We start from the raw sequence: 13,549 nt of genomic DNA on the forward strand, positions 1-13,549 counted from the left end.
ACCTGCATGTCTTTGGACTGTGGGGGAAACCGGAGCACCCGGAGGAAACCCACGCGGACACGGGGAGAACATGCAAACTCCACACAGAAAGGCCCTCGCCAGCCACGGGGCTCGAACCCGGACCTTCTTGCTGTGAGGCGACAGCGCTAACCACTACACCACCGTGCCGCCTAAATCAAATTTGAGACTTTTAATTTGATTTCATTCAGCGCGATCACAATGCATGATGGGATATATTGCTTTGGTTAGTGACCATCGGTTGTACGCTACTTTTCGTGATGCATTGTGGGATACTTTGAGTGCACTATATAGGGTGTAAATAATCCTCACTAAGGTTTCAGACAGCACTACAAAATGCCGTCCTCACTATATAGTGCCCTATATAGTGAGTAGGGAGCGATTTCGGACTCAGGGTAAAATTAGTGAGAAATAAGAAAATAAATAAGTGAGAAATCTGACTGAGGAAAAGTTTGTGATTGTTTTTGTATTTTCTTAGAAATGTTCTAAGTGTAATTGGAAAAGACCTAAATATTGATGACTCTAATTAGGCACTTGTAGGATGTAACATATATTTGATAGTAGCAATGTTTATGAGCCTTTTATCAACACTCTTAACTAATTTACCATACGAATGCACCTGCCTTTAATGAAGCACTCATTTAGAGTCCCGTGAGGATCTCAGAGTGACCGAGCAGTCCTTAAATACAAAGATATGGATCTTTGCTGGACACTTATTACCGTTTTGTTTTGTCCTGTGAGACCATTTAAACTGTAAGAAAAATGACAAAAGACTGTCAGTGTAAAGGTTAACAATTTTAGACAGACTGAGTGTTGATTAAACGGTGGTACATAGCTATATACCATATTTCTATTTTCTCCAAAGTAAAACTGGGGCATCTCAAATCAAGGGGCTACAATCAGAAGGGAAACCTGATTAGCCAGCATATTACAGATGATAAATTTGAGGCAAAGGCGAGACAGAAAGAGGGAAAGAGAGATCAGAGAGAGCAGTGTAGAGGTCAGTCCTGCCGGTTGAGTGACTGGAGAATTTAAGGTCTCTGTCAGAGCTGAAGGCTGGGTTTTATTGGGCATGGCCTTGTCTGTTACAGCCACTGTGTGGGAAGGTGGGAAGCCCTGCACATGATGCCAGGATATGGTTATTCACAGGGGTTTAAATCAGAGAGACAGCCCGAGAGAGAGACAGACAGAGAAACAGAGTGTGTCTGACAGAGGACAGTTGGGAGCAGAGTCAGGACAGAGTTACAGTCCTTCACCTAGCGCCAGTACAGCAGGTTCAACAGAACATGAAAACACACGAGCACACAAATGTTTACACACAGCATCAGAGGTCAATGTCCAATGTTAAGTACAGTATATTAGTGATAACTTTTAGCCATTTTACTGGCATGAAGTTAAATGCAAAGACCCTGTAGAGTTTCACTATTTTTCAATTCACACTTTTTCCACTGACCCGATGCCAGAGTCAGTGCCTAACGTTGCACAATTCCACACCTTCCTCCTGCTTGAAAGCCATTTCTCAATTGGAAAAAATGGTTTATGTTTTGGCTCAAAATACTGATGGGTTAGAAGAACTTGTAATGTCAGCATATTGGGGAGACATAACCATCCAAAAAAAAAAGATGTGAACCAATGGGTTGAAAATGATTGCTGGAAGAAATGACCTTTTATTGGCTATTGAAGCAAACCAAACATTAGCTACACTGTGCATGCAAAGAAAACGTATTTGGAATGAATAGATAACAGCAATAAAAACATACTGTATATTGTCTTACTCATAACTGTTGTCTGTGATGAAGCCGCTGTGTAGATGCTGAGGGATTTAACGTTCTTAAAATCAGAAGTAAACTTTATAAAACTCTACACTGTCCTTATTACTTTTTATTCCATGCATTCGTAAATGTCTTAAACTGGAAATGCAGGCTACGTCTTAAAAAGAAAGTGTGGTGTTTTTTTCTGAAACAGCACCATGTTGGTGTAAAATGGGGTAACTGAAACTACAATAAAACCCAGTGGGTCAAACAAGACGGAAACTTCAGAGAAGAGAGAGACAAGGAAAAAAAAATACCCAAACACATTAAGATTCATCCCAAATACAAAGAAGAAAGAGACACATTAAGAAAGGGAATATCAGAGAGAGCATAATATAAGACAGCAATAATAAAGTCCACAAATCTGGCTGTCACCTATAACCAAGACCACACACCCCAAAACAAACACACACACACACACACACACACACACATAGACACACACTCATACAGCATATATGAATGCATGAATATTCATATATGCATATGTTCTCTCATTCCTCAGCATCTGATCCCATGTCTTGTGTGTGTGGGTGTGATCCATTTGGACATGAGTGAATATGTGCATATTGTGTGTATACATCTCAGTGGTCTATGTTGTGTATGAGAAGGGCAGAGCAGCATTTAGGGTTGGCTGTGTGTGTGTGTGTGTGTGTGTGTGTGTGTGTGTGTGTGTGTGTGTGTGTGTGTGTGTCTGTGTGTGTGTGTCAAGAGGGTTACCTGGCTCTACTTCATGCCAGCTGCTGGCTTGGCTTCCGCTGCCTGGAGATCGTCCCTGACCAGGATAGTAGGACTCCTCGCCTGGACTGTCCACCTCCTCCTCCATACACTTAATCCGCTTTGCAGAACTGCACAGAGATGCACACACACACACACACACACACACACACACACACACACACACACACACACACACACACACACACAGAAGGACAGAGTCGGAGGATCAGACCGATGAGACTTCTGCTATTTCAGATCCACTGTAATCATACTAATGTCATCTGTATGCGGAGTTTGTATGGTAGCTGGCTAATATCCACCAACAGTATCGGCAAATACAGGTCAGTGCTAATCCTCAAAGCCAAATCAAGATTAGGGCTCATCTCACACTCATACGGGGCAGATGGTGCGCCAAGGGACAATTCACAGAGCACAGGAAGGAATAATTAAAAAGAAAGTATTTATATTTCTCTATACACTATAGGCTAAGGCACTGATTCGAAGTGCTAATACCGGGGGGATATAAAAATGATATAAATTGTTTTTTTTCTATCATATAAAAACATAACTGCTGACTAATACAAAATGAAAATACATAGTTTCAATTAATTTCATATTCACCTACTCCTCTCCTCCTGGCTACACAGATTTTCTCGTAAAACGTTTCATCATTGCCAATTCTCAGTTGCTACTTCTTCCAGTTTTTTGTTGTTAATTTGTAAGGGAGATCGCAAAAAACATGAAGCCATCACATCTGCTTAAAGATGCATGGACGGTTATTTTTTTCTTGGACTACATAGACGACCATACTATCACTTGGATTTGAACTTATATTTTTAGAATGAAAACTTACACCTAACATTTGACAATATGGCCAAAAATTATACTGCAATATACTGTACTTTCTTGTCTCATGGTTATCTATATATCATGGTATAATGTGATGTCCCTTCAGCTGAACAGTTTTACAGCCATAGTTGACAAGTAAAATATTTAACAAAGACTTCACTATTTGTCTAAAATAGAAGTCAACACAACCCGTTCTTTTAAAATTAATTTCATAAATTATATAACATCATTTTCTTCTTTTGGCTGCTCCTATTAGGGGTCGCCACAGCGGATCTCATCTCATCTCATTATCTCTAGCCGCTTTATCCTTCTACAGGGTCGCAGGCAAGCTGGAGCCTATCCCAGCTGACTATGGGCGAAAGGCGGGGTACACCCTGGACAAGTCGCCAGGTCATCACAGGGCTGACACATAGACACAGACAACCATTCACACTCACATTCACACCTACGGTCAATTTAGAGTCACCAGTTAACCTAACCTGCATGTCTTTGGACTGTGGGGGAAACCGGAGCACCCGGAGGAAACCCACGCGGACACGGGGAGAACATGCAAACTCCACACAGAAAGGCCCTCGCCGGCCCCAGGGCTCGAACCCAGGACCTTCTTGCTGTGAGGCGACAGCGCTAACCACTACACCACCGTGCCGCCCCCCACAGCGGATCTGTTCTGCATATTTGATTTGGCATACAGTAGGTTTTACACCAGATACTCTTCCTGACTCAACCCTCCCCAAGCTATCCAGGCTTGGGGCTGGCACTAAATACAGTACGCACTGGCTTGTACAACCCTAGTGGCTGGGTATTTTACCTAACCTGCATGTCTTTGGACTGTGGAGGAAACTGGAGCACCCAGAGGAAACCCACACAGACACAGGGAGAACATGCAAACACCACACAGAAAGGCCCCCGTCGGCTGTGAGGTTCGAACCCGGAACCTACACCACCGTGCCGCCCCATAAATTATGTAACATAAGTTGGCCAATATCCTCACCCAAGTTTTTATATGCTTTTTCATAGAAGAAAGTTCTTTCTTATCCCCTTCGGACATCTCATCTCATTCTCATCTCATTATCTCTAGCCGCTTTATCCTTCTACAGGGTCACAGGCAAGCTGGAGCCTATCCCAGCTGACTACGGGCGAAAGGCGGGGTACACCCTGGACAAGTCGCCAGGTCATCACAGGGCTGACACATAGACACAGACAACCATTCACACTCACATTCACACCTACGGTCAATTTAGAGTCACCAGTTAACCTAACCTGCATGTCTTTGGACTATGGGGGAAACCGGAGCACCCGGAGGAAACCCACGCAGACACGGGGAGAACATGCAAACTCCGCACAGAAAGGCCCTCGCCGGCCACGGGGCTCGAACCCGGACCTTCTTGCTGTGAGGCGACAGCGCTAACCACTACACCACCGTGCCGCCCCTCCCTTCGGACATAATGTGTACAATTGTGCACATGAAGTTCCATAACATGAAGTTCCATAGCATTTTTCCTTGTGTCTGAAGGGGTTATAAATCTCTATTTTGAATAAAATTCTGCTTAATCATTGGCGGTTACAGTATAAATAAAATTAAAAAAATATATCAATAAAAATTAACGGGTTGTTTTGCGTTATTTGTGATTCTACACAAACGCTGTGTAGCAAAATGGTTCTGGCACTGTAATCTATCCAAACCTGTTCTGTTTTTCACTGTAAAAGATCTCTGCTAAAAATTGGTTTTGCTCTATTGCATCACATCCTGTGTGGATTATATGTAATACATTGTTTTGTCATGGTGTAATGATATGAGCAAAAATCCTTGAGAAGAATTGCAAGCAGTATAACATCAACTAATATCAACTCCTACAACATCTTCCACCATGGGGCCACTTGGGAGCAGTGAAAACATTTGAACTCAAGATGACATTGTTTTGCACTGACATCAGAACAGAAAAAATCTGCATCTCTCAATAAAGATAATGTGTTTAAAAGCACAGCTGCAAATTGTACACCAATCTCATAAACGGCCTCTGTAACACTAATATGACGTAAATCTTTTGTGCTGATGGAAAACGTGAGGGTTTTCTTTTTTCTTGCTCTAACATACCCGACTAAACTGTTAAAGGACTTCTAAATACAATGACCTGATGAGCTGGATTGTGCGTGTTAAGGCAAAGTACACACTGCACACAGTCACCTCTTGAGGGATTGAAAAGGTCTGGTGTAGTGCAGTAAATAACAGTCAAGCACTTATGATCACGCACACACAACACTTCTCTTGCATGCCTACAGTTCTCAGAGGCCAGAGGTTGGCTGATGTAAGGTACGGGCATGTTGATCACTGATCTGCTGAAGGCTGGGCTCTGACATTTATTTGTTAATGTCGGGCCGACGAGCGTTTTTCACTCATAATCACTTAATTACTCTCTAGCATGCAGCCACACACAGTCTTCTTGTTCCAGATGTTTTCTTTGGCAGGCCTGGCTAAAGAGGCCACTGAAGCATGTAGGGAGATCATACACACACACACTGTACATATAGACATACACACTCTCTCACACACCAACAGAAACCATGCTCACCTCAAGTGTAAGCACTATAACTCAATTTCTGAAACTTTTGCAGCCTACTACATGCAAGAAACTAACATCTGAAGTCTGTCCTCTTCATCTTGCAATATATTTGGATTAGAAAGTGAAACGTGCATATGGCTATTTGAAATGTATATGTGTATACTACATGTATACTTTCAAAGGGCAATCAAAAATGTATGAACACCCTATATTTAAGCATTTTTGTTTAAACCAGCAATAATCACACACACACACACACACACACACACACACACACACACACACACACACACACACACACACACATCAGGGTTCTAACTAGACCAAAATATCAGCGTAGTGGCACCAGTTATAACGGCCGGGGGCCTAAGGTGGCCCCTGAAAGCTCACGGGTTGTACATGCTCGGCGATACATACTAGTGCATTTTCTGGCACTTGCAGGCCTCTCTGAAAGTCACTCTTTTTTAGTAATATTAATGAGAGTTTTTTTTTTCTTGCCAAAAATTGCTGTGATTGTTTTTGATTGAAAACTCATTCTCATCTCATCTCATTATCTCTAGCCACTTTAACCTGTTCTACAGGGTCGCAGGCAAGCTGGAGCCTATCCCAGCTGACTACGGGCGAAAGGCGGGGTACACCCTGGACAAGTCGCCAGGTCATCACAGGGCTGACACAGAGACACAGACAACCATTCACACTCACATTCACACCTACGGTCAATTTAGAGTCACCAGTTAACCTAACCTGCATGTCTTTGGACTGTGGGGGAAACCGGAGCACCCGGAGGAAACCCACGCGGACACGGGGAGAACATGCAAACTCCACACAGAAAGGCCCTCGGTGGCCATGGGGCTCAAACCCGGACCTTCTTGCTGTGAGGCGACAGCGCTAACCACTACACCACCGTGCCGCCTCTGATTGAAAACTTATTATAATTAATATTCAACTATGTTAGTGACATATTTATGGAATAAGAATAAGACTGAAATAAGAATAAAACAACCAGTTGATGTTCACCAAGTGTCAGCTTTATTTTCAGCTTCAGCCATTCAATTACAACACATGACTGTCTACATTTAACTCATATTATACCTTCCCCTACTGACCGTTGCTCCAATGGTTTCAATGCACTGGGTTGCATCATAAAAAAGTCACCAGGGACTGGCACGTATTACGTGCATGGTGTGTAAGTGCCTCTTAACACGGATGGCACTTTACTGCGAACACAGCATAAGGAAGGAGGTAAACCGGATGAGCATGATTAGTGACAATCTCCACATGGAACTACTCGGGCAGCTATGCGCTGGGAGCTTACGTGGACAGGGAATGGAGTATGTCCGAATGTAGAACATTCACATGGCAGTGCGTCATTGCCACCGTATGGGGATAACAAGAAAAAATTAAACAAAAGAACACATTTTCAAGATTGACAAGTCTTTTTAGTGTAGCGGCAACTTTTACAGGTGTGCCGGCAATATTGTGGGCGTAGCGGTAAGGAAACGTTGCGTATCGACCTGATACGCTGAAAAGGCCTAGTTAGAATCCTGATTTACAGTGCTCAGCGTAAACGAGTACACCCTCTTTGAAAAGTAACATTTTAAACAATATCTCAATGAACACAAACAATTTCCAAAATGTTGACAAGACAAAGTTTAATATAACAGCTGTTTAACTTATAACGTGAAAGTAAGGTTAATAATATAACTTAGATTACACCTTTTTCAGTTTTACTCAAATTAGGGTGGTGCAAAAATGAGTACACCCCACTGAAAGTCTCTGGAGCAAAGCTAAATTGTAGACTACAAATGTCTAATTTAACAAGAATACAATCACAGGTGAGTCTAATTAGTCATTACACGGGTGTCCAGCAGACAGTTGACTATAAAAGGGTGTTACTTAAAGAAAACCCCTTCCCGTTTCATGCTGTCAGTAATGGCACCACATGGAAGAGAAATGACAGAAGACCTGAGAAAGAAAATAATTTCTTTACACCACAAAGGTGAAGGCTACAAGAAGATCAGCAAAGCTTTACTTATCAGTCAGAATACTGTAGCAAAAGTGGTACAAAAATTTAAGAAAGATGGAACTGCAACCATCTCACAGAGACGTCCAGGTCGTCCACGGAAGTTAACACCTCGACAGGAGCGTCTTCTGATGAGAAGGGTTGAAGAAAATTGGCATGCAAGTTCACTGCAGTTATCTAAAGAAGTAGAAAGCCAAACTGGGGTGACTATTTCCCGTGACACAATACGGCGTACACTGCAGAGGAATGGCATGCATGGATGCCGTCCACGAAAGAAGCCTCTCCTAAAGCCCAGGCACAAAAAAGCCCCCCTAGAGTTTTCCAGGGCCCATGCTGACAAAGATGAAGACTACTGGGACTCTATACTCTGGAGTGATAAGACCAAGATAAATGTTTTTGGAACTGATGGCTTCAAAACTGTATGGCGTCGCAAAGGTGAGGAATACAAAGAAAAATGCATGGTGCCTACAGTAAAACATGGTGGTGGCAGTGTCCTTATGTGGGGCTGCATGAGTGCTGCTGGTGTTGGGGAGCTGCATTTCATTGATGGCATCATGAATTCACAGATGCATTGCTCTATACTGAAAGAGAAGATGCTACCATCACTCCGTGTCCTTGGTCGTCGTGCACTTTTCCAACATGACAATGGTCCTAAACACACATCTAAGGTCACTGTTGGATTTCTGAAGAAGAACAGGGTGAAAGTGATTCAGTGGCCAAGTATGTCTCCTGATCTGAACCCAATCGAACACCTATGGGGAATTCTGAAGAGACCAGTTGAGCATCACTCTCCATCCAGCATGCAGTCACTAAAAGAGGTCATTGTTGAAGAATGGAAAAAGATTGATGTTGCAAAATGTCACCAACTTGTTCATTCCATGCCTAGAAGACTTGGTGCCGTCATTAAAAATCATGGAGGCCATACAAAGTACTAGATGTAGTAGTTTTTGTTGTAGGGTGTACTCATTTTTGCACCACCCTAATTTGACTAAAACTGAAAAATGTGTAACCTAAGTTATATTATTAACCTTACTTTCACATTATAAGTTAAACAGATGTTGCATTAAATTTTGTCTTGTCAACATTTTGGAAATTGTTTGTGTTCGAGATATTGTTTAAAATGTTACTTTTCAAAGGGGGTGTACTCATTTACACTGAGCACTATATATATATATATAAAATGGTTAATTATAGTACTTGGTCTTATTTACCACTGTTTTGTTACTTTCAATAAAACATTGAAAGCATAGAATCTGGAGCAAATGTTTACTGGGTCCTTAATTACAAATTTCTTATTTCCCTTATGTGTCATTTTGTTTGGTCTGCTGCTCTGATAGGAAATAAACTGTAATAAAACAAGAAATGTATGTGCATTGGTGATTATGTATAAATATGTGTGTGTGTGTGTGTGTGTGTGTGTGTGTGTGTGTGTGTGTGTATATACGCACTTTAGGTGTACTGAACAATGTTCAGGGAGTTAAAGTGACAAGAAAGGCTGCTAAATCAGCGTTCTCAGTGGAGCCTCGATTCAGTGTCTGTACGGTTTCCAATTCAGTCCAACACACATGCGCGCGCGCGCACACACACACACACGCACACACACCTGTCTATGAGACTGAGCCTTGCCAAAAGAAAGAGCTGGGCACTCAGTGAAGCTTTCCAATGAGCTGTTGTGTGTGTGTGTGTGTGTGTGTGTGTGTGTGTGTGTGTGTGTGTGTGTGCCAGCCGGGCGGTACTAGATGGAGGCTCCAGGTGGACACACATATGCTGGCGGCTCATGAACCTCCAACTCCTGCAGACTCTCTTCAACCCTCGGCCAGCACATCGATCTCTGCCTGCACTGATTAATTAAGACCCAGAGACAGCGAGAGAGAGAGAGAGAGAGAGAGAGAGAGAGAGAGAGAGAGAGAGAAAGCGAGACAGAGACAGACAGAGAGCATAATAGTATGTAAAGAGAAACGTACCTGCTAGAAGAGGTGCTGGGTAAGGGGCGTCTCATAGCCCCTGGGCTCATACTGTAGTAAGAGGAGCTGTCCAAATCTGCCAGTGAGAAGTTGGGTCCTGTCCCTGCTGCAATTGGGGCTGTAACACATGCATACATACACGAACACACACGCGCACGCGCACACACACACACACACACACACAGAAAAAGGAAAGTTAAGTACACAAGAGGTAGGGGGAAAGCTTCCACCCCTAACCAGGCATTAGATTTCTGTTTTAGCCTTGTTCATCTCCATTACCAGGCCTGATATAAGCACTCTGCCTCACACGAGCCTTTACCTTGTTTTGCCAAACTGCATTAGGTCGTCTCAAAACCCCCAACCCCATCCTCCCCAATCTAACTAGCCGCAGAGCCTCCCGTCTCTGCTCATGTAGATCACTGGCAAGCACTCTGCTCTATCGAACGCCTTTGTCATCCACTCCATAAAGCTCTGATGCCTCTTTATATTCATCGTGACTGAGACCACTATTTTTGATGAGGACAGCGTAAACGTGTAAGGAAGCAGGCCTGGCCCTGCATACATAATACCCCACAGCCCGAGCCAAGGATGGAAAGAGGGGGCAGACGACAGCACGGAAGAGCCTGATAGACACGGTAATGGGCCTCCTAATTAACATTGGAAGAGGACACGGTTACGGGAGAAACTTGGACCCTGAGAGAGAGAGAGAGAGAGAGAGAAAGAGCGAGAGAGAGATGAAAGGAGAGTGAGAGAAATAGGGAGGGTTCTGGCTCTCGGGCCAAATAGAGGCACAACATTTGACCACATGTAGTAATGCCAGTGAAGGAGCCAATGTTCAATAATTTCATCTCAAAGAGTCATATCTTTATTTAAATTTTTTTCACACAAGGCCGTCTCTCCCTTCTAATAGAAGTGGCGGAGCCAGTTATTTACGAGGCACAGTAAAGCCAACTGCATTTGCATGGCTAATAGGGGGACATGAAGTAATTTGTGTGAGAGCTAACCTGGGCACTGAGCTGCAGTAACTCAGCCGACCTGCACGCACGCCTACACACACACACACACACACACACACACACACACACACACACACACACAGGGAGAGTGACCAGTCTATGGTGCTGCAGTTTGGGGAGAAAAATGAACACACTGCACTCTGTCTGACTGGAATGGAAATCAATCATAAAGGTAATCCACGGTCTCTACCTCTTAAGGGCTTTAGCAAGTGCTATTACTCGCAGGATTCTAAATGAAGCCTGTGGCTATCAGGCCAGCATTGATCTCTCTCTCATTCTCTCTCTAATATATATATATATATATATATATATATATATATATATATATATATATATATATATATATATATATATACACACACAGTATATATGAGATCCCCCTGCGCTACTTTAAGAGTTTCCAGTGAAGAAAGTATATTAGCTGAATGTTTCAATCTATTTTGCCTACTTAGAGAAGATGGTCAGGTTAAAGGGATAGAGATAAGGCGGTTGAAAAAGGGGGGAAAAAAGAAAGAAAAAATGTAAAGTCAGAGAGAAGCAATACCAAAAATAGACTTCTGAAAATATGTTTCTGTTCATAAATGAGGATTTTTCAGTCATATAATCCTGAAATCCTTACATCTTAAAGTCACAAATACTGCTAGATAGGTTGAAGCATGTTCACAGATTTTCTGTGAAATTAAATAATTCAGCCAGTTTACAGGCAAAAGGTTTTCTGGTGTATAACAAAGTTATAGAATAATCCAAAATCTCTCATGCTGTGCATTTGGACAGAGTTAAAGGGATTTGGTTTGGATAATTTTTATCAATTTGATCAGTTTGGAATCATTGGATCATTTTGAGGAGACTAAAGTTATGACATTTGTTCAGGCTACAATATAAAACTCCTTTGCTTGAGGCCTGCTTCTAAAATGACTGTGAGGAAAAATGTTTCTACAACAGCAAGTCAAACATGAGTTATAATAATAGAATGCTGCTGTCAACCAAACCCTTATGTCTAACAGAAAGAAACAAAAATGTACTAACTGACTAAACAAATGCCTTTATGAGGTTCTGAATTTCAAACTGGGACATGTTTCGTGTGTGTGTATGTGTGTGTGTGGCCATGTTTTGATATCTTGGTGTGGAACAAATGTTCCCACGAGCATGGGAATATACAACCCCAATTCCAAAAAAGCTGGGACGCTGTGCAAACTGTAAACAAAAACAGAATGCGATAATTTGCAAAGCATGGAAACCCTATATTTCATTGAAAATAGTACAAAGACAACATATTAAATGTCGAAGCTGAGAAATTTAATTGTTTTTTTGAAAAATATATACACATTTCAAAAAAGTTGGGACAGGGGCATGTTTACCACTGTGTTGCATCACCTCTACTTTTAACAATACTCTGTAAACATTTGGGAACTGAGGAAACCAATTGCTGTAGTTTTGAAACAGAAATGTTGTCCCATTCTTGCCTGATATACAGTTTCAGCTGCTCAACAGTTCGGGGTCTGCTTTGTCATATTTTGTGCTTCATAATGCTCCAAATGTTTTAAATGGGAGACAGGTCTGTACTGCAGGCAGGCCAGTTTAGCACCTGGACTCTTTTACGACGGAGCCATGTAGTTTTAATATGTGCAGAAAGCAGTTTGGCATTGTCTTGCTGAAAGAAGGAAGGCCTTCCATGAAAAATATTTTGCCTGGATGGCAGCATATTGCTCTGAAACGTGTATATATCATTCAGCATTAATGATGCCTTCCCAGATGTGCAAGCTGTCCATGTCATGTGCACTAATGCACCCCCATACCATCACAGATGCTGGCTTTTGAACTGTGCACTGATAACAAGCCGGATGATCCCTCTCCTCTTTAGCCTGGAGGACATGGTGTCCATGGTTTCTAAAAAGAATTTCTACTTTTGATTCATCAGACCTCAGGACAGTTTTCCACTTCACCTCAGTCCATCGTAAAAGAGCTCAGGCCTAGAGAAGGTGGTAGTGTTTCTGGATATTGTTTATATATGGTTTTTACTTGCATTTGTGGATGCAGTAATGAAGTGTTTTCACAGACGATGGTTTTCTGAAGTGTTCCTGAGCCCATGCAGTGATTTCCACTACAGACACATGTCTGCTTTTAATGCAGTGTCGCCTGAGGGCCTGAAGATCACAGGCACCCAATGTCAGTTTTCAGCCTTGTCTCTTGCATACAGAGATTTCTCCAGATTCTCTGAATCTTTTAATGATATTATGTACCAGATATGATGTGATCCACAAATTCTTTGCAATTTTACATTGAGGAACGTTATTCTTAAATTGTTGCTCTGTTTGCCCACGCAGTCTTTCACAGAGCGGTGAACCCCTCCCCATCTTTACTTCTGAGAGACTCCGCCTCTCTGAGATGCTCTTTTTATATGTTACTGACCTGTTGCCAATTAACCTAATTAGTTTTTTTTAGCATGACACAGCTTTTCCAGCCTTTTGTTGCCCCTGTCCCAACTTTTCTGAAACGTGCTGCTGACATGAAATTCAAAATGAGCATATATTTTTAAAAAAAACACCAATAAAATTTCTCAGTTTCAACATTTGATCTGTTGTCTTAG

The 13,549-nt window shown here is 42.2% G+C and overlaps 1 protein-coding gene across 1 annotated transcript in view; it reads right to left on the minus strand.

The window, feature by feature from the left end:
• Nucleotides 1-13,549, minus strand: part of nfia (nuclear factor I/A) — a 207,356-nt gene that overhangs the window by 60,335 nt on the left and 133,472 nt on the right. Inside the window, exons 5-6 of the mRNA XM_060941338.1 lie at nt 9,947-10,064; nt 2,550-2,677 (exon numbers count right to left, since the gene is read on the minus strand). Coding sequence (XP_060797321.1) covers nt 2,550-2,677; nt 9,947-10,064 — 246 coding nt within the window. The remainder of the gene's footprint in view (nt 1-2,549; nt 2,678-9,946; nt 10,065-13,549) is intronic.

The sequence above is a fragment of the Neoarius graeffei genome, chromosome 15 (assembly GCF_027579695.1).
Source record: "Neoarius graeffei isolate fNeoGra1 chromosome 15, fNeoGra1.pri, whole genome shotgun sequence".
Classification (NCBI taxonomy): Eukaryota; Metazoa; Chordata; class Actinopteri; order Siluriformes; family Ariidae; genus Neoarius; species Neoarius graeffei.